The 21,658-nt window shown below is 32.9% G+C and overlaps 3 protein-coding genes across 10 annotated transcripts; 2 read left to right on the top strand and 1 right to left on the bottom strand.

Moving 5' to 3' along the window:
- Nucleotides 1-394: 394 nt before the first annotated feature.
- On the top strand, nt 395-3,015 carry LOC112791181 (WAT1-related protein At5g64700). The gene is made up of 6 exons (XM_025833909.3): nt 395-730; nt 995-1,111; nt 1,738-1,975; nt 2,060-2,218; nt 2,290-2,441; nt 2,523-3,015. The coding sequence occupies exons 1-6, from the start codon at nt 477-479 to the stop codon at nt 2,650-2,652; spliced, it is 1,050 nt and encodes a 349-aa protein (XP_025689694.1). The 5' UTR covers nt 395-476; the 3' UTR covers nt 2,653-3,015.
- Nucleotides 3,016-3,303: 288 nt separating this feature from the next.
- Nucleotides 3,304-20,999, bottom strand: LOC112791180 (uncharacterized). Its single transcript, XM_025833906.3, has 2 exons — nt 20,552-20,999; nt 3,304-3,881 (listed from the first exon to the last, which is right to left on the bottom strand). Exons 1-2 carry the CDS (start codon nt 20,756-20,758, stop codon nt 3,582-3,584), a joined length of 507 nt encoding a protein of 168 aa, XP_025689691.1. The 5' UTR covers nt 20,759-20,999; the 3' UTR covers nt 3,304-3,581.
- On the top strand, nt 5,216-14,333 carry LOC112791178 (uncharacterized). Of its 8 annotated transcripts, XM_072233403.1 has the most exons (9): nt 5,251-5,437; nt 5,527-5,652; nt 7,192-7,270; nt 8,236-8,338; nt 8,582-10,904; nt 11,132-11,258; nt 12,527-12,805; nt 13,288-13,395; nt 13,492-14,333. In XM_072233403.1, exons 5-8 carry the CDS (start codon nt 10,666-10,668, stop codon nt 13,366-13,368), a joined length of 726 nt encoding a protein of 241 aa, XP_072089504.1. In that variant the 5' UTR covers nt 5,251-5,437; nt 5,527-5,652; nt 7,192-7,270; nt 8,236-8,338; nt 8,582-10,665; the 3' UTR covers nt 13,369-13,395; nt 13,492-14,333. The 8 variants fall into 8 exon arrangements, 6 of the variants coding, with proteins under 6 accessions (XP_025689688.1, XP_072089504.1, XP_072089505.1 ...); XR_003197165.3 differs by lacking the exon at nt 8,582-10,904 and having other exon boundaries at nt 5,233-5,437; XM_072233404.1 differs by lacking the exon at nt 7,192-7,270.
- Nucleotides 21,000-21,658: the final 659 nt, after the last annotated feature.

Below are 21,658 nucleotides of genomic sequence, written 5' to 3'. Positions count from 1 at the left end.
GGTACTCACCGGTTCGGGTAGTGTTGCCACTCCTAATCAAAAGTACAATATACAATGAGTATTTATAGGTGCTAAATAAATCAAAGTAATAAAGGTATAGAATCCTATAATTAATATACAGATATGTTATATAAATATAAACGATACTAATTGCTTTAAATTGATTTTAATAATTCTCTAAAAAATATAAAATATAATTATTTTTACCCACATAATATTTATGTAGGTATAAAAATGTTTTAAATTTTTATTCTAAAAAGATATATGGCCATGTTTAATTTGTTGTGTTAATGTAAAGCTAAGACAGTGTAACAGGAAACACGTAAACAAAAGTAGGGGTGGTCCCCAAACAGGTAAAGCAGCAAATCATAGTTATATAATATGATCCATAACCATATGTGGTGTATGTCCATATATAAAAGCCTCATCAAACTCATTAAATTGCGTCAAACTTAAGTGTAAAGAAACTCATAATAATGATGATGAAAGAAAGCAATAATAATAAGAAGGCGTACATGGCAGTGATCCTGATACAAGCCATATACGCAGTGATGTTCCTTCTCTCCAAGGCAGCATTCGACCATGGCATCAACACCTTCATCTTCGTCTTTTATAGGCAGGCCCTTGCCACTGTTTTCCTCGCTCCTTTTGCTTTCTTCTTCGAACGCAAAACTGCACCACCTCTCTCATTTCTCACCATCTGCAAGATCTTCTTCCTTTCTCTCTTCGGGTGGGTATACGCTATATACTATATATATTATTAGAGGAATACTAGAACGCCATCGAATTTATTATTTTCTATCATTAATTAGTTATCAATCTTAAAAATGTGAAATAAAGGATATTGTTAAATTATTAATCTAAAGAAACTAAATTGATGTCTAAAAATAATTATAAAAAATAAATTTTAATGTTTTTCTAGTATTGTTGATATTGTTATATTCATGCATCAAAATGAAAGCACTTAAATAAATAGTTAAGAATAATGGATCAGGATCACGGGGAGCTTGGACGTATATGGTATTGCGCTTATATACACTTCACCCACTTTGGCTTCTGCTACCACTAACTGCCTTCCAGCCATTACCTTCTTCTTGGCACTTTTACTCAGGTTTGCATTTTCATTTTCTATTTTTCAGCTTAACTTGGATTTTGTTTATTGAGAGTTACATATTTACATGACACTTCCAATAATTATATAAAATAATATTAAAAAATTATTAGAAATTTTTTTTTTGTTATTAATTAATTATTAATTTAATTTTTATTTTTTTTAATTAGGAATCTAACTATATATTTTATTCTATATTTTTAAATTTTAACGAGTACTTAATAGCTAAAAATAAAAAATTTTCATAAAAGCTAATAAGGTGGCACTAAAAGAAGAGAAATCAGAGTTCGATTTTGCATTTGATTTTAAGGTTAGGTCTAAAATTATATTTTCTTAAAGCCGCCCATGTTTATTGATTGAGTATATCTCTCTTTTCGCTTTTGGAAGAAATGCGTTGTGCTTCTTCGTTTCTCAATAAAGCTAGCTAATTAAGATTTGAATACAAGAGAAAAATGGAATTAAAGGGACTAAGAGTCTGAGCTTAATTAGGCTTTGTTAAACCACAGTTAAAATCATTGTTTATCATTGAAATTTAATAATAAAGATTTGAATTGAAGACAAAAATGGAAGTAAATGTAGAGTTATCTTTTAGGGCTGTGTTGGTTCTGATGATGGATGGATTTCAGGATTGAAATTCTGAAAGTAAAGACAGCAGCGGGTGTGGCTAAAATGGTAGGTGTGGTGGCATGCTTGTGTGGAGCTGCAACACTTGCTTTCTACAAAGGTCCTCATTTTCAGCTTTTAGGGCACCATCAAATACAACCATCTTCTTCTTCTCCTCCTCCTCCTTCTTCTTCTTGGGTAAAGGGTTGCTTCCTCATGCTCCTCTCTAACTTCCTTTTTGGGATTTGGCTTGTGCTACAGGTAACTAATTAATACCTACTCTTCCTTATGTGCTTATTTCTATATACATAGAATTAATTAATACTATTTTTAAAATACATACAGGGTTTTGTGGTGAAAGGATACCCTTCGAAGCTGCGTCTTACGACTCTTCAGTGTTTGTGTAGCTCAATTCAGTCTTTCTGCATTGCATATGGCGTAGAGAGAAGCATTGAGCAATGGAAGCTGAGTTGGAATGTCTCGCTCGTTGCCGTACTATACTGTGTAAGTACTCATCGCAGTGCCGTATTGTATACGTATTTATTATATATGAATATTCATGCATGCATGTACAGGGAATAATGGTGACGGGTGTGACGTATTACATACAAACATGGGTGATAGAGAAGAAAGGGCCAGTGTTTCTGGCCATGTCAACGCCACTCGCTTTCATAATCACCGTCGTCTCCTCCGCAATTCTGCTGCACCAGATCGTAACTTTGGGAAGGTGATTAATTAATATACATTTATCTAAAATAAAGCATCTTTTCATTTCATATATATAACTTTTTGATGTTTGATTGAGCAGCATTTTAGGTGGGTTACTATTGGTTATAGGACTATATAGCGTTCTGTGGGGTAAGACAAGAGAGGAAATGCCCAAAGTCACAGACTTGGAGGTTGGATCGGAGCATCATCCCCCATTGCCGCCGCAATAAGCTACAGCTACTCCGGCCCATTTCTTAATTGAGATCATGCATCATAAATATATATACTATATACTAGGTTTTTATTTTATTTAATTATATATATCACTAGACTATTTGTCAACATACAGGGATCGATTGTATAGTATTTCAGGAAGGCAAAATGTAGCTTGAACTTAAAAAAAAAAAAAAAAGTGCCAAAATTTCTGGCATAGTCACAACTAGCTATTAGTATATTATACATCATCGATCATGCTGAACCATAGATGCAAATGCTGCTTATTTGCTTCAGCTTCAGCCTTATATATATATATATATTTTTAACTAGAGAAATTCTATAATGATTAATACATTAGTGTTTAATTTGTCTAAAAAGTATGAGTGGAAAAGCGTTGTTTATTTGAGACTTTTGAATCAAATAGTTAAAAATTAGGCGTTAAATCTTGCTAACTCAACTACATTTGAACAAACATGTTAGTTACAATTATTAATACCTTGTTATAATACACTAAATGACTAAAACAGTAACAGATACATTTAAATATTATTAATAAATACAATTACATGTGGCAAATAATTCAAATCATAAAAAACGATAGGGTATTCAGCTGACACATGGTACAATAAGGAATCTCATCTATCATTACATGTTTGTATAAAGTATTTATAAAAAGAAGAATAACCTTAACCTGTATTTAATTTGCACCAGTCTTTAATGTAAAAATCAATTTGCTTACACTGTTTGCATATTAGTATTTAAATTTGCAAATAGTTTTGCATTGACATGAACGATGGACTTCCCGGTTACAATTTACATTGTGATTTTAGTTTGATTTGACACGGTCAGCCCACAAATATAAATCAACAACGTAGAGTACACAACACATTTAATTAGAAAAAAAAATTAATAATAATTGAAACATACATGATGACTTGCTGTTCTAATGAATGTGAGTGGTAGCAACATCTGTTGCGTGATGATGATGATAATCTGTTACGGTTGCATCAATCTCAATTACCTTCTCTTCAGCCACAGCAACACCAACTTCTTCTTCAAATTGTTCTTCTCCTACTTTCACTCCTTCACTGCTTTCATTACTTTCTTCTGTTTTCTTTAAAGGTATCGCATCTTCTTTTGCCGTCTCCTCTTCATTGATTTTCGCTGCTTCTTTGGTTTCTTCTTTCGCTGTCTCCTCCACTGCATGTTTCTCATTTTCTGTGGAAACCTTTGCATCTTCATTCTAACACGGCACCCACCAAGAAACAATAATTCAAGGTTGCATAAATAAAACACATCCATACAAATGAAATAAAACTTTGGTATTTTTTCAAGGCGTTCAACTCTTAAATAGTGGATGGACATCAATCAGTAATTCATCATGTTACAAGAATTCTCCATTGTTTTCTTGATTTTTGTGTTTTTTCCCCTTCCTGTATTGCGTAACTACGTTTTCTGTTTCTTAATAAAGATGGGCCGTAAAAGAGAATCACTAGCCCAGCCCATTTACAGAAAGTTGCTGGGAAAGGGCTTCAATTAAAAACATCTCTCCCACTCTCACACTCACTCATTTGTACCTACACTCTTAATTCAGTGACATTTGTCAACCAAAAAACAATAATAATAAGAGCAATTATTCAAATCAGTCCCAAAGATTTTAAAAAACAGATATTTTAGTTTCAAAAAATTAATACACAAATCAATCTTCAACGTTTTTTTTCTATCAGATATAACAGAACCCCATTCATTTTTTGGCGTGACTAACTAACGGAAAATACTGAGTTAGCCCGCATACTACAAGAAAAATATTAAATACCGTCAGATTTACTATCAGATTTAGTGTCGGACATTAGCAGCGGATTTGCTAGTAGATTTGACAATAAATTTGTCGGATAAAAAAATTACTGTCGGATTTAATTTTCTGACGCTAAATTCGCCGGTAATAATTGGAAAAAAAAGAAAAAATGGCGCGATCATTACTGTAAGATATACCGGTGGATCGGTAATTCGAATTAGTATAACACTGCGTTGTGGTCTTCGCAAAGCATTATCATCGGATTTACTTACTGTCTTGCCCTAAATTCAAACTGCGAACCCTTTCCCCCTCATTTTCTAACTACTATCTCTCTCTCTCTCTCTCTCTCTCTCCTACAAACCATCTCCGGCAACCCCTCAACCAACATCCACTACTAGAAAAAACGTTTTTTTCGACGCTAAAAATCGACGGCTATTTCTGCCGTTGATATTTATCGACGGCTTGCTGTCGATATTGCTAGAAAAAAATAATTAAAAATAAAATATTAAAATCGACGGCCATGTCGTCGATAATGTTATGATACATAATATTGTCGTCACATTATCGACGAACTTGAGGATGAAAATAATTTTATTTTAAAATCGACGAAAGCCGCGTCGATTTTATTAATTAAAATATCGACAACAGTTGCCGTCGATAAATTTTAACGGTCTAGATTGTTTTCTAAAACCAAGTAAACGGTATAGATTTAATATATAAAATAGACGCATAGAGTGTCGATTGTTTTTAATTTAAAATCGACAAATTTGCCGTCGATTTTTATCATTAAAAAACACTTACCCAAAACCCTTCCCGCGTCCAGAGAATACAGAAACACAATTTCCTTTTACCCCAAAATCCCCATTTCAGCACCAACCCACGTCATTCTCCACTGCCGTCGCCGCTCCGTCACGGTTGCTTCGCCGGCGCTCCTCAACACACACACTCTCTCAACCATAAACCCTACTCCGACGCCTTACTCAAACCAAGGGTTTTCAGCGAGGGTTAGTTTCCATTCTTTCTTCTTTGTTTAGGGTTTATTCATAAGTTATTCGATTGAACATGCATTTGATAAGAATTGAATATTGTCAAGGATGACAGACAGGAGCACGTAATTTGAAAACCCTTATCGTCGCTGGTTCCAAAGTTCCCTTCGCCATTGTCGCTGGTTCTACTTGCTGTCGCTGCTAGCTCGTGCTTATCCAATGGCCTAGTGAGGGTGAGTTACCTGCTCCCCTGCTTGTGTTTGGATTCTTCCCTACTCCCCTGCTCCCCTACTTAGCTAATTAATTTGTTGATTTGAGGTTTCATATTTTAGATAATTAGTTTGTTGATTGGTTTTTAATGGATGATTTAGTAATTAGGTTTTAAATTTAGATTTTTAATTTAGTTTGTTTGTTGATTAACAAAACATATGGAGGGAGGGAATTTGTAATGCTGAACTGAACACCCAATAATTGTTGCAGTTATCTCAGTTGTTGATATTTTGCTAAAAATGTGCTAGGAATTTAAGATTTTGACCCAAAAACTAGCATGCACAGTAGTTAGATCCACTAGTAAATACTAAATATTAGTAGGCTAATAGCTCTCTCTTGATTAAGTTTAAGTTTTCAATTTGGTTAGCAAATATTCTTTGATTCTCTCTCTGTATCTATCTGTGTATGTAGGTAGATTTTGTGTTGCTTTTGATGTGATGTGTTTGAAAAACTTACAACAACAACAACGTGTGTTTAGATTCTGTATTTGCTACAGGGATATAGAGGCTAAGAAACACAGATAAAGGAGAAAGTCGGGAAGAATATATTCTCATTTGGAATTTACTTACTGTTTTAAGGATTAAATATTATATATTTAATCATTTTATATCTCCTATATCAAATTCTGTTTTTATGATTTGTAAACACCTAACTGCAATCACATTTTAAAGCTTTTTAGGTTAATCTTTGAGTAGCCAAATTTCATAAATTCACTCTGGTAGGATAGGTAGAGCTCCATTTCTTAGACATGGAATTGTTTGGTTTGAGTGTTCAAAGGTACTCTTCTTTGATCATGTTCATGTTGTGCTGTTGATATATGATCTTACTATTAAGGACGCATAATAATGAGATCATGTATTTGAATTTTCTAACTTACATACAGGGTTAATGAATTTGGGTCTGTTAGCAGATATTGACTTTTGAAGATGAAGTAGTAATAATGAGCACAAACTTTTAAAAGCCTTAAAACTACATGGTAATAGTATGTGTCAATGTGTCACTTTGTTGATTGCATGTTAAAACTTTGGATTTCATTTGATGATGACAGATACCAAACTAATCAAATTATTTTTTTATTATAATGTTCAAGTTTATTTTTTAATTTTTAATACAAAAACATATAATAAACAAAAGAAACTTATACAGGTAGTATATTGGCCCAACAACTTATAACATTGTGTTGGCTGTTTAGTTTGGATGATGCAGTACAGCTTCTAGGAAGAAAATTTAAAACACAGGATATATCATATTAGTTCTCTTTTGTATCTTACTTTGTATTGAAATTGACATCTTATTGGACCTTTTATTTATTAGAAATGGAACTTAGGAATTTCCATAACCTATAGGTTGACTCTCCAATCTTCATATTATTTTGTATTTATTCTGGCCTATTTTGAAGATGCTCTGGCCTGCAATAAATTAAATGGCATTCATTGTCAACACTTATAGGAAATAAATTCTTCCTTTGCTCATACATATGAATGTCCTGTTCTTGGTCATAGGCCTATCATTTTCTATTGCGGCCGTGTTGAACACGAGGGCGTTGCAAACATTTGAATCTCTTGATGCTAACACTTACAGGTCTGTAAAACTTTCTAATTTTGTTTTTGTTGATTAGTTATTCTCTCAGTTACTTAATGATTAATCAGGTTATGGAGTATGAGTTGATAACCAGTAATGAGTCTTGAAACTATGGGTCTTATATTCTCTCTCATTTACAAACAAATATTAAAAATATTAACAAGTTATATATATGTATATTTATCAAAGGAGGAAAAGTAAGAGCATTATTGAAAAATTAGATAAGACGTGGCCAAATCACTAGTTCTTAAGGGAAAAAAAATGTTTCTCTGTTTATCATTAAGATAATATTCATAATAATAAACTAACAAAGCTAAAATATCCTTCTTTTTATTTCACCGATTAAATAATAATACGTTATGTCCTAAGTTTAACATTTATCAAACTAGTCAATAATAATACATTTAATGCAAACGCTTTTCTTTATTTATATTTATATATTTTCGTATTTAAAAAGTTAATAATTCATATTTAACCATCTATCTGCATCTATCTTTCTTATTAAATGACACATGCAGAGGAGAAATTAATAATAATAATTATACATATTTAATAATTATTTGATGTGATGAAACTCATCTCATCTCATCTCATCATCTTAATAATATGCTCTTTTTTGAAAGCTTAATTTCACTTTCATATTTAATAGTACTGTGTGTTAAATATTACTTTATTTCAACGGTTTGTGTATCTGATAAATATTACATGATTGGAATGCAAGTCTGGAATCACGGAATCTACGTTGCTTTCTCCTTCTTCACTTGCCTTAATCTTCCTCTTTCTTTTTTTATTTTCTATTTTTTTTCAATTATATATTTGGATTGAGTCCTGACTCAATGAAGGTCTCCTAAATACATATGATTATCATTATTAGAGTTTAATTTTGATAATCATCTTATATTGATATTTAATTGTATATGTAATTGATATTTAATTTTGATAATCATCTTCTACAAAACTGACAGAATTCATAACAGAAAGGAGTTGAAGAAGAGATTGAGCAACAGATTCCATTTACACTATCATAAGTATTGGTAGAGCTTAAGACTTCCAGAAAAGCTATTCAAGGTTTAACCTTCTACTTTTTTATTTATTTATTATCTCTGTTAAACTATTGAGTTTAATTTATCTTCATCTTTATTATCTTTGTTAAATTATTATGCATGCTTATCTATACTTATTTATATATGCTTGTTTGTGTAAACCATTCATGGTGGAAGTATAAATTATATTCATGATAAGACTTTTATTTGTTGTGGTTTCTCGTTGAAAAAAAAATTAAAAAGTGAATATTAACCCTTTGATATGTAGGAAATTAAATTCATTAATAATGGAAAACCAGAACCGAAGTTGGATGTATGATAGAACGTATGATCAGAGGCGGGGTCTTAAACCCAGTTTTATTAAAGGGGTAAATGAATTTGTGGATGCGTGTACTAGAACTGATGAATTTCTCAGAGGAGGTTTAGTTAGGTGTCCATGTGCCAGATGTCAATGTGGGACGTTTAAACAGTTGATCGACATTAAGATTGATCTATATACTCATGGGTTTAAACCTAATTATTGGGTTTGGACAGAGCATGGAGAAGAGATACCCACAGAGAATCAGATTAGGATAGAAGAAGATATTGAAAGTAGCTCTGAATTAGGTGGTGTTACATGGGAAGAAAATTTTGATCGTTATCATGAGATGGTTGTTGATGCTTTGCAACCTGAGTTTCACATGTACATGCAACCAACAGTGGAGGAACCAAATCGAGATGCTAAGAGATTTTATGACCTCTTAGATTCAGTTAGTAAACCGTTGTGGGAAAATTGTATCCATTCACGATTGTCACTTGCCAGTAGGATGCTGAGTATAAAATCAGAGGGAAACCAATCCCAGGGATCTTTTGACCAGTGGGCAACTTTGTTTAGAGAAATGCAAACAACTCCAAATGAAATTCCTGCTAATTACTATGAAGCTAAGAAAATTGTTTCCCAACTTGGGTTTAAGGAGGTTAAGATAGATTGTTGTGTCAATGGTTGTATGATATATTACAAAGAGGACAAAGATCTTAGACAATGTAAATTTTGTGGGGAGCAGAGATTTAAGCCTAGGAAGGGAAAAAATAAAGAGGTGCCATATAAAAGAATGCATTATTTGCCATTGATTCCAAGGCTACAAAGGTTGTATGCATCAATGAGTACTGCCCCTCATATGTTGTGGCATCACCAAAACCGCAGAAATGACGATGTGATGACACATCCTTCCCATGGTGAAGCATGGAAACATTTTGATACCAAGCATCCTCATTTTGCAAGCGAACCGCGTAATGTTAGACTTGGACTTTGTTCTGATGGGTTTTCTCCTAATGTTCATTTTAGCACACCGTACTCTTGTTGGCCTGTTATAGTTACCCCTTATAACCTTCCACCTCATATGTGTATGAAAGACCCTTTTTTGTTCCTAACGTGCATCATACCCGGAAAAGAAAATCCCAAAGCAAAAATTGATGTTTATCTTCAACCATTGATAGATGAACTTAAAGAGTTATGGGATGAAGGCGTCCTAACATACGACATTCATAGCAAGAGGAATTTTCAGTTAAAGGCTGCATTAATGTGGACAATTAACGATTTTCCTGCATATGGAATGTTGTCTGGTTGGAGTACGGGGGGAAGATTAGCGTGTCCAGTATGCATGGAGGATACCAAGGCCTTTTGGTTAGATTATGGCGGAAAGAATTCGTGGTTTGACTGTCACAGGAGATATTTACCTGAAGGTCATCCTTATAGGCGTAATAAAGTTGGTTTTAAGAAGAATGTTGAGGAGGATGAAGAACCTCCTATTAGGCTTAGTGGCGAACAGGTCTGGGAAAGAGTTAGACACTATCCTAAAATAGTTGACACAGGAGGACAAGTGAGATTGAGCGGATATGGGGTGGAACACAATTGGACCAAAAGGAGTATATTTTGGGATCTCCCATATTGGAAAGATCATTTGGTTCGTCATTGTTTGGATCTAATGCATATTGAGAAGAATGTTTTTGATAACATAATGAATACCGTTATGGATACTGAAAGAACAAAAGACAATGAAAAGGCAAGGTTAGACATGGCTGTGCTTTGTAAGCGACCAGATTTGAATTTGGTGCAGGTACGCGAAGGTCATTGGGCAAAGCCTAGGCCGTGGTCGTGGTAGAGACGGAGATCGCAGTCGTGGCCGTGGTCGTGGCCGTGGCCGTGGCCGAGGTCGAAAGGGGAGGCCTAGGCTTTCTACTGGTCAGCCCCTTGACTTGCATGCGGATCCATACTCTCTTGTTGGGTCATCATCCGACACAACTGCTCCGACCAATGGGAGACCGCCACCTGTTGCTACTACTACCCCCTCCCGTTAGGAGCCTCAGATATACATGATGCCTACTCCGGGTGTGCCAAGATCATGCACTCAACAAGCCAATGAACCTTCCAACACTGCCTCACATGGTGTGCAGAGTGATCCAGCTATTGTAGCTCCCAGTCGAGTAGGATCTTGTGGGGAAAGACAAACCACATCTAATAGTACCCAAGATGCTCAGGGTCAAGGAACATCCACTGCCAGTGGTCACTCCAGCACAAGTGCTCCGAAGCTCAGATATGATGGTGCCAAATGGTTTGTTATTTGCTTTAAATTTTATGAACTAAGCATGCACTTTAAATGGTGTGCTTTTACTTGTTTAGTTGGATATTTGTTAATGAAAATATTTGCTTAACTATTTGCTTTGATTCGATATGCCTATCTTCTTAGTTCCTTTAGTTGTTATCAAAGCTAGCTTAACTATTTGCTTCCTGTGTCCAAGATCCATATATTTAAATGGTGTCATTTGGTTTTTGATGTAGTTGGCACCCACCTAAGCCTGGATTGAAGCGTATTTCTCAGGTTTTTAGGGAAAACTACAACAAGCCTTGGCTGAGTTTTGATGAGGCAGATGATGATACTCGAAAAATATGGTGGACTGAGTGGAGGGTAAATTTTATCTCCTTATGCTCCTTATGAATAATTTATGCTACTGACATGCATCACTTACACTCATCAATGTATTTTGCTTTTTTATATATGGATTTTGATTTTACATTATTGCTTTGCTTTCATTTGGATCATCAGCTTTTGATTTCTCTTCATTCGATAGAATGATTACATAAAAAATATTAAAAGAATAATAATGAGAAAGATATAAAGCTAGCAACATGGTATACACATATGACTTTGGTGAGAGAAAGTAGGTTGTCCACTTTAGACTTTAATTTATATATAAGAATTGGAATTACACACATGATAAATGAATATTCCATAAAGAGATGGTGAATAATGAAAATAGTTTTGATAAGTTCTATCTAATGAATATTAAATTTATGTCATATATGTCTATGTGTCTACCCAATAATCCAAAAGGGCATTCAGGGTAGTTATGATGTGAAAAAAGAATAAAAAGAGCTAGTCTTTTTAGCTGCTCTGATTCTGGGACATGTTGCACAAACGCTTCTTCTAGTATTAGGGTAGTTTTAATTTTCTACTACTACATATTCTGCACCCCTTGAGCTAGTCTTTCTTGACATTTTGGGACCCTCTAGAGGATTTAAATATTATCTTAGTATAGTTGATGCTGACACAAGGTATACTTGTCTATATTTACTTTACTCTAAATCTCAGTTCTTACAAATCTTAATGCAATATAAGAATCTCATGGAAACTGAAACTGGTTGTAAACTCAAGCGTATACAAATAGATAATGCTAAAGAATTTTGGGAAGATACCTTCCTTACTACCACATTTAAAGAAATCTTTACTTGCTAAAACTGGCCTTGCTTTACTTGCTACTGCTGATTTACCTAAACAATTTTAGGAAGATACCTTCCTCACTGCCACATTTTTAATTAATAGATTACCAACTCCTACATTGAACATGAAGTCACCTTTTGAAATGCTAAACAATGTTAAACCTGATTATACTATTCATAAGGTTTGATTCATACTCTACAATCTATATCTTAGCATATGTCGATGATATTCTCATTACATGTGATAATGATTCTACAATCTGCACTCTCATTGCTGATATAAAGTCTTTTTTTGCATTAAAAGATCTAGGCAGTGTTAATTTTTTCTTAGGCTTAGAATTTAATATCTTATCTGATCATGATATTCACATCACTCAATCTAAGTATGTTAGGGACTTACTTGAGAGAGCAGGAATGTTATGGTATGTGATATAAAGTCTTTTTTTTTTTAAATAGAAATGCTTTGACATTATTGATACGGAGGAGGATGATATCTATCAAGCTTGGAGGTTTAGGGCTGCCAAGCGCTTGCGAGGTATGCTCCATGCCATTCGCAAAAAAGGTGCCCGTCCATATTGGATCCCACCAGAAGTTCTTGGTGAATTGATGAGACGTTGGAACACTGATGCCTATAGACAATTACAGACAAGAAATACAGCTGCCAGAAAATCAACTCGAGGTACTTCCCTTCATACTGCAGGAGGCACCACCTTTCCAGAAGCGAGATTACGCTTGGTAAGTTGCTTATAGAACCCTCTTTTTTACTTAAAGATAATCTTTACTTTGATATTTGCTGTTCTGAAAATTTCTTAAGGCCAAACAAGTAAGAAAAAACTCACAGCAGTGTTAATTTTCTTATTGGAATATCTAAGTTTTGAAGGTCATGGTTCATCAATTATAATCCCTTGTCCATACACTGCATGCTGTTATTTCTGCTTGTGTTATGATTTATTGAAACAAAATGAGCTTGATGGATTATTAAGTTGCAACTAAATGTGAGTTTTGACCACTGATTGTGATCTTGAAGTCCATTAAACCATGTCTAGCTTCTTATTGTCACGTCTCCCATTGAGGTTTTAAATAAAATGAGCTTGTTCTATTATGCTTTTGCTTTTATTCTGCTTTTTAACTATTTTTTCCTCATTATGCAACAGTACTATATGCAATTTTTTCCTCAATCAGTGACAGTGTGTCATATTATTTCTCTCATTATGTAGAATCATTCGCTTGGAAGACCATCACGTATGGATGAGTTTTTTGAGCACACTCATACTCGCAAAGAGGATAGGACTCAATAGGTTGATGAACACTCTCGAAAGACAAAGGTAACTTGCCTTTATTAATTGTAACTATTTTGTTATCTAATTGTTATGCCTTATTAATACTTATAGCAGTTTATCAATCATTTCTCCTCATTGTAGGATATATTTCAAGAGCGTATGTTTCAGGCTGAGCAAGAGCGGCAGGCTGCTATAGAGGCTGGTGTAACTGATCCACCGCCTGTCTCTGAGGAAAGCATATGGATTGAGACAGTGGGTGGAAAACGAAGAGGTAGGGTATATGGTATGGGTGAGGTAAGGGACTCTTCCATGGTGCGGCCTCGAGTTGATGGGCCAACCACGACCACCAGCGCTGATGTTTTGGATCTTAGAGAACGAATCATAATACTCAATAGGGAAGTTGAACAACATGCCGCTAAATATAGAGAGCTTGAAGACCGCTACCAAAGGGAGAAAAGAGAGTGGCAACAGACTGTTGAATCTTTGCGTGAGGATCTCAACACCAGTAACTCACAGATGGATCAATTTAGTCATCAGTTGAGCAGTTTGACTGAGTATGTGAGAGCCATGGGTCCTAGTAGTTCTGGATCACGTGTTCCTCCACCTCCTCCTTTTACTTTCCCAAGCTCTCAGAAAAGCACAGCCCCAGCCCCAGCCCCAGTCCCAGTCCCAACCCCAGCCCCAGGTAGAAAACTCCCACCTATTCTGCAGCGACCAGGACAACCACAGAGTTCTCAAAGGGAGGATGATTCTGACGATTTTGATGACTCAGATGATTATTTAGACGAGTATGAGTAGGTTATTTAATTACTTTACTTTGAATATTTTGTATTATTAGTAGATTGCAATTTAAACGAATATAAATCTAAGTTTAGTTATTTATCTTGTCTTGAGTCTTTATGTTAGAGGGTTATTTATTATTTTGATAAGTTTGTAAACTCATTATCTAATATTTAGTATAAATTTTATTTTTATATTTAAAAGTTTATTTGTCTTGTTATTTAATATTCTGTTTAAATTTTATTTTTATATTTAAAAGTTTATTTGTTTAACGGTTTACTATTTCAAATAGAAAAAAAAAAACATATAACTATTAAAATCGACGGCAAAGTTGTCGCTTTTAAAAGTTAATATAGACAAAATAAACAATTAAATCGATGGCAAAATTGTCGATTTTATTCATGCAAATATCGACGGCATTAACGTCGATTTTATTAAACATATTATAGACAGCAGTGTTGTTGATTTTATTGAGTTAAATATCGACAAAAAAGCTGTCGATTTTATTGAATCAATTATCGACAAAGAAGACGTCGATTTTAAATAATAATATCGACGGCAATGTTGTCGATTTTATTAAGAGTGTAAAATTCTCACACCCATATTACAGACGGAAAAAACGTCGATTTTATTAAATTATTATCGACGGCCATGAAAGCCGTCGATTTTATTAGCATTTTAAAAAATCGACAAGCGTTATAGCGACCAACTGCCCCGTTTATTTTGCCGTCGAATTTCAATATTATCGACGGCTAAGCCGTCGATTTGGCCGTCGATTTTAACGACTTTTCTTGTAGTGATCGGCCACCACCAACAATGTTCAAAGACTGCGTGGACTCTTTGCGACATGTTGGTCGCTCTATCGTCGCCGTTTTCGTCACTCCCACCATTGTTGCTGCCGCCACTGCTGCATCGGTGTCATCGCTGTTCCTTATGTCGCCGAAGCTGCCTCCTTCCTCCCTCCAAGTATGTTTTCCTCCTCCTTCTTCTTATTATTTTTTAATTTATTTAAAAAAATCCTAATAATGCAACCTTGCCGGTTAGTCACTGCTGCCACCACTTCGCTGTTTGATGCCACCACTTTGTCAGAATTATCTCCTTCCTCCCACTAGATATGTTGTTCTCTTCCTTCTTCCTATTATTTTTTTAAGATTTAGTTCATGTATTAGTTTAGATTTATGACTTTTTTTTAATTCTGTTTTGATTTATAAATTTTTTAATTCTATTTTGATTATTCTGTGTTTCAAATTTTGTTTATAATTTTGATTTTGAATTTTGTTTCGATAATTTTGTGTTTATTATTATGATTTCTGTTTATTGTTCTGATATCATGAAGAATGAAAGTGATTGTTTCTGTATTATTGAGAGTTTATTACTTGAATTTTGCATTAAAAATGTTGCTGATGTATTGAATGTTTGAACTTTAGGTATAAATAAAACTAATATGCTTTGGAAATTGGGGGTGGTGATTGTAATAAAAATATGTCCTGATTCACCAAAATTTCTATACTTGGTTATTGTTCCTGAAATATAATTTTGACATTCATTATTTATATTTTTTATTTTTTATTGTATTGTAGTTGCTGTACATCAAAATCTAGCTTAGAGATTGTGTAGGTTGGGTTAGAACGATAAAGCAAGTCATAAAAATAGTGGTTTCCAATAAGATGCAGAAGTCAGTGGTGGTAGTGGTGGATAGGCTATTCCACCACAAAGTGTACAACTGTTACATCAAATAAACTTCGAAATTTATGACACACGATGAACACAATTAGTGTAACATTGGTGATCGAATTAGTAACAATTTTAAACTTACCCATCTAATATGGAGTCTTTGTTTATTTCTTAAAATATTAAACTTAATTATTAGTATTGTCTTTGTAACTTGACATTTTAGTATTTTAATTTTAGACATAGTTTATATACCTTATAGATTTTTTAAGATGGTTAGATGTTAATATATCCTGTAGATTTCTCAAGAAAACTTAGTAAGCGATATTTTTTGCTGTTGTTCTTTCAGATTTAATTGGATCCTTCTAGGCCTTTGAGCAAGTGCAAACATTAGATTGTTGCTGAAATTCTCAAAAAAGCATGCATATATACTCCTTCCATTGCACTAATATCCGAGAATGTGCCATCCAGCATTGAAGCACCTACTCTTTAAATTGGTGTAAGGTATTGAAAGAATCTTAGTTGTTAAATCTACAACAGTTTTACTGTTGACATAAATAAATCTGGAAATAAAGTATAATAGAGTCATTTAGTTGTTTGATAACTTATTCAAGTATAGTAGAAATGGTTTATATGCATATTTTTTGCAGCTTGAATTTGATTATGTTGTTTTGTTATTGTTAGTAAGAAAGCTTGAAATGTAACTTCTGGCTTTGTCATCGTCTTAGAAGATATCCAAACCTCCTTTATTTTTCATTTTGAGATTCTGATATCATTTCTAAATTTGTTATGGTAGGATAAATTTATTGTGTTGTGTTCTAAGGTTGATTAGCTTGTAATTTGATGGTTTGAAAACTTATCTTCTCCAATCTCTTTTTCACATAAGTATTGCTAGAGTTTAGGTTGCCAAGTTAGCGTCAATGTTTGATCTTAATACCCTAAAGTTTCAATGTCAGCTGTTTAATCTGCACGAATTACGCTTTTTTTCTGTTTATAATTATTTTCTGAGTTAATTAATTGATTGTTAATTGTCTTATTCATTATTTAGGCCATTAAACATTTTATTGACTTATTGTTTATTATTGTCAATTTTCTAATATTATTATTATTTGAGTTAATTATTTTCTGAATTAATTAGTGTTGTATTTTTTTATTTATTAGTTTAGAAATTATTAAATTTAAATATTTAAAATTATATATTAACTTTTAAACAATTTTTTAAAAAATAAAAGTTTTAAGTTTACTGTCGGTTAAACCCGTCGGTAGTTATTAATTTAATTATTAATTAATAATATACTACTGTTAGATTTTTCGGGGATAAAATTTGACGGTAAAAATTATTAGCGAAAATATTCTGATGGTAATTAGCGGCGGACGAAAAAATTCGCTGGTAAATAATTACTGGCGAGGTTTATACCATCGGATTTATTCTGACGGTAATTCTAACGGTAAACATATCACGAGCAAATTTTTTTTGTAAATCCAACGATACTCAGTGTTTTTCTTGTAGTGGTAAACTCACACATGTGGCAGTAGTGTCCACGTGCACGAGAAAGACAAAACAATTCCTAACCTTATTTTAAAAATCGGCATTGTATTAAGAGTTTTCCTAATGGAAGTCTCGTTATTCCTCCTCAAAGCTCTTCATGAAACCCTCGTTCTTCATCTGCAGGAATCGAAACATCCAAGTTCAATTCCAATATCCCGCTCATCGAGAACGACATCGTTTTTAGGGACGCTGATACTCTCCGCCAAGCCAACACAATCCAAGACCTCGAGGCTGAGGATTAGAGGTTGGCCAATGATCTCCATGAACTCAGGCTCCGAAGCGAGGAAGAAAAGAGAGAGAATGAGTGTAAGATCAAAGCATTGGAAGATGAGATAGGGAAGCACGGCCACGACCGCTATTCTTCTCAAAGGTTCCATAAAATTTTGAACAAGATTCTAAAAAAAATGGCGTCATCAGTTCAAAGAAGTGGGAACTAGAAGCAGCTTCTAGAATGTGGCAGTGTTGCTGCTGTTCTTGAGGATTTTAAACCACAAGAAAATGGGCGATCGATAGGAAAAGAGCATGTGTTGAAAAGGGATCTGTGGAGAACGTAGAGGTAGTGGTGGCTGAGAGGGACTGCGGCGATGACCTGAGGATTGCAGGACACGGGTAAAGGAGGGCACCATGCATAGTTCTGTGGGTCGAAGAGAAAGGAGAAAGCAATGGATGGGTCCTGCGAAAAGATGTAGAGAAGGTGGTTGCGGTAGCAGTGAAGGAGAGTGGAAAAGAAGGACTCCAAGGAGAGAATGTAGTTCTATGAGGATTGAAGAAATGTAACTTTATTCTCTCACTTTACTTCACATTCCCGGACCCTGCGTTAAACGCGGGACGTTTGTGCACCGGGTTGCCCTTTTTACTTCACATTCCAAAACAGATAGGGATCAATTTGTCTATGAGAATACCTGTATATGTTACTAGACACGTTGGATACTAAACGTGCCATCCCATTATTTTTCGATGGTCTCAAATGAAAAAATCATACGAGGAATTATTATGTCTAATAAAAAAAATTATTAAAAATTAATGTGTATTAAATTTTTTTTAAATTAAAATATATGTTCTTAAAATTCTTAAAAATTGATTTGGATAATAATAATAATAATAATAATAATAATAATAATAATAATAATAATAATAATATAGTGACATGTTTATTGGAGTTTATTTGTACTCGCTCAAGGAGAAAAAGTGATATGGTTCATTAATTATGGCTTATGAAATTACTAGTCGATAGTCATGCTTTATGCATGGAAGATGGAACACACTAAATAAATATTTGCATTATTTTTTATTCTAATTAAAATTCCATCGCTTTCACTGTCTACCTCCATTTCCTCTGGTAATTTTTATTCGTTTTTAATCTAAATATGGAAAATTATTCAAACAGTAAAACCTTAGTATTAGTACTTCTAGTCACAAGAGCTATAAGACCACCATAATGTGTACTAGAAAGCATGAAAGCAATGTCCTGACATGTTGTTTGCCATAATTGTGGATGTTACTAATCCAACGTACATACTAATTAATAATTATTATAATGAAAGCAAGAGAATTATGATCCATGATATATAGCTGTAAAGGAATTGAAATCAATAGGTCCAAAGCCTTCAAAATCAAAGGGTGGCACGTTTAATTTGTTGGGAATTTTTTTGAAGGATAGAATTAAATAAAGAGTGAAGATTTTTATTTAATTATAAAAAATGTGTATTACGCATAATAATTTTTTTTGGACATTTTTTAATTCTTTCACTCTTTCCTAAATTTCCCTCTTCAACCGTATCCTAATTTGTTTGTCACGTCTTTAGTGTCAAATGCAACGAATGCGATAGACAAAGACAAGCTTCCCAAAGGCCAAAACTATTAAACATATGTAGCACATTATGCCTCGGTGGCATCTAAAAGAAAAAAATAAAAAAAGGTCCACACAGACAAAAATTCCGTTTTTAATATCTGAGCTAAACTTTGGATGCCGACAGTAGCCAATAATATTATGAAAATAGTTAGATAAAAATGTTTAAAATATTTTTTTAAAAGATATTTTTTAATAATTAAAATTTAATATATTTAATTGATTAAATTGTATTATTTTTATTAAAATTATATCAGATAAATTAATTTAACTGAAAAAATAATAAATTAAATTTTGAATTGATCTAAATTAATATTATTTTTTATAAAAAATAATTATAATATTTTTATTATAAAAATGACTAAAATATTTTTATTATATATATTAATTTTGAGAATCCTAAATTCTAGTTCTTTACTTATTTGTTATCATAGGATTATGATTTAGAATTTTCAATATATATATATATATATATATATATATATATATAATAGGAGTATTTTAATTATTTTCTATAATAAGAATATTGTAGTTATTTTTTTATAAAAAATAATATTAATTTAGACAAATTCAAATTTTAATTTACTATTTTTCAATTAAATTAATTTATCTGACCTAAATTTGACAAAAATAACACGATTTAATTAATTATATATATTAAATTTTAATTATTAAAAAATATTTTAAAAAAATATTTTAGACGTATTTAGCTGAACGACTCCCTAATATTATTTGGAGTCAGATTTGTATAGTAAAATGCAAAGTTCTGTAGAGTAATATTACCGTCAAATTAATTTTTTATTGTATTACATATAATTTTCAAAAATATTACATACAGACTAAAAGTTAGATATTACTTCAGTTTTTTATATTTATATTTTAATATATATTTTATATTAATAATTAATTAAATAGTTAATTTTTTTATGTATATTCAATATAGTTGATTTTCAAAAATGCTACGTGGAAAATAGAAAACAATAATGATTGATTGTTTGTATGTAATAAACTAGCTAAGGGTCAACATTTTCCATAGCATATGAATTTGGACAAAAATTTCCAATTTTGGAACACATGTATGTGTTGTATAACGAAGCATGATAATGGGATACGATATACGACTAAAACAGATGAAGGGTTTGGTTGGGCAAAGCTGACAGAAAATCAGTGTACGATAAAGTAGAGAGAATCTAAAGATGCTAGAATCTCTGGAGAATGCCAATTAAGAATAAGAAGGATTAATCAAATCCAGTAATTAATTGTAACAAAAACTGAATGGATCTGATAGAATAAATAAAGTAGTGGTACTACAGATATAAGAATGAGAAGATGGATAAAAAATGGTTAGGTACCTGCTTGAACAACAAGCTGAGAGAACGTCGCTTGTTGGATTGGTCATCATGATCATCATCGTCATCATCAACTACCATCACAATCTTCTTCTCCATGGCCTCTGGTTGAGATTCAGGTTCAGGTTCAGGTTCAGGCTCAGGTGCTTTCTTTGCCTTTGCCTCTGCATCTTCCTTTGATACTTTGGGCTTAGTGGCACAACCTCCCATTCTATCTCCTTTTTATTTATGTTTTTGTGTCGTCACACAAGAACAACGTAAGAGTAGAGGCAACCAATTAATTTAGAGAGGTACCAATGAATGTGATGGAACAACAATGGTGCTAAAAAATTAGGGAAAGTGTAGGCATTTCATCCTCTCTGCTCTCTCTTCGACTGCTTATTTTTTTTGTAGGGCATGCATGTATAACCCCCCTTTAATTTGACCCAGTCAAATCAAACTCCCCCTTTCCTTAACTATATATACCTATAAATGTTATTTGTATAATAAACTCTCCCATCATTATATATAATTTATTTTTAATATATATTTATATTTTAACATATATTTTATACTAATAACTAATTTTAGTAATTAATTTTAATTTATACCTAACATATTTTTTATTTATTACACTATTACTAGTTAAGCTTAAGAGATTTTTTTCTCACAGTATATATCAAACATTAATTTATCACGAATTTTATAACATTATTCAATTAAATTTACGTATTTAAATAACTTTTAAGTATTGAATTTAAAATAATTAATTTTACTACGTTAACACCCATGAATATTCTCAATAGTAGTGGACCCTTGGAGGAGTAGATATTAGGTATTTTCATTACAAAAATATAACATGGTGGTTGCTAGTTGGTGTCATGTACATTATGATACAGTTGCATCAACTAACATCCATCAAACATTAAACCCACTAAACTATAATCCTTCATCTATCTGTATGCACTATTTGTTTATACTTTATACTAATCGTGCTCATGTTACTGTAATTATTTGGGTCACAGCATCTTCAACCGCCTTCATTTGAAGCAATAAATAAATAAATAAATATAACGTGGTAAGGGACGAAAATGATTGAACACACAGTATGGGGGCCCGGCCCATGGGAAC

Source organism: Arachis hypogaea, chromosome 3 (assembly GCF_003086295.3).
Source record: "Arachis hypogaea cultivar Tifrunner chromosome 3, arahy.Tifrunner.gnm2.J5K5, whole genome shotgun sequence".
Lineage (NCBI taxonomy): Eukaryota > Viridiplantae > Streptophyta > Magnoliopsida > Fabales > Fabaceae > Arachis > Arachis hypogaea.
Note: the sequence above shows the minus strand (reverse complement) of the source record. Positions and strands in the feature narration are given on the sequence as shown.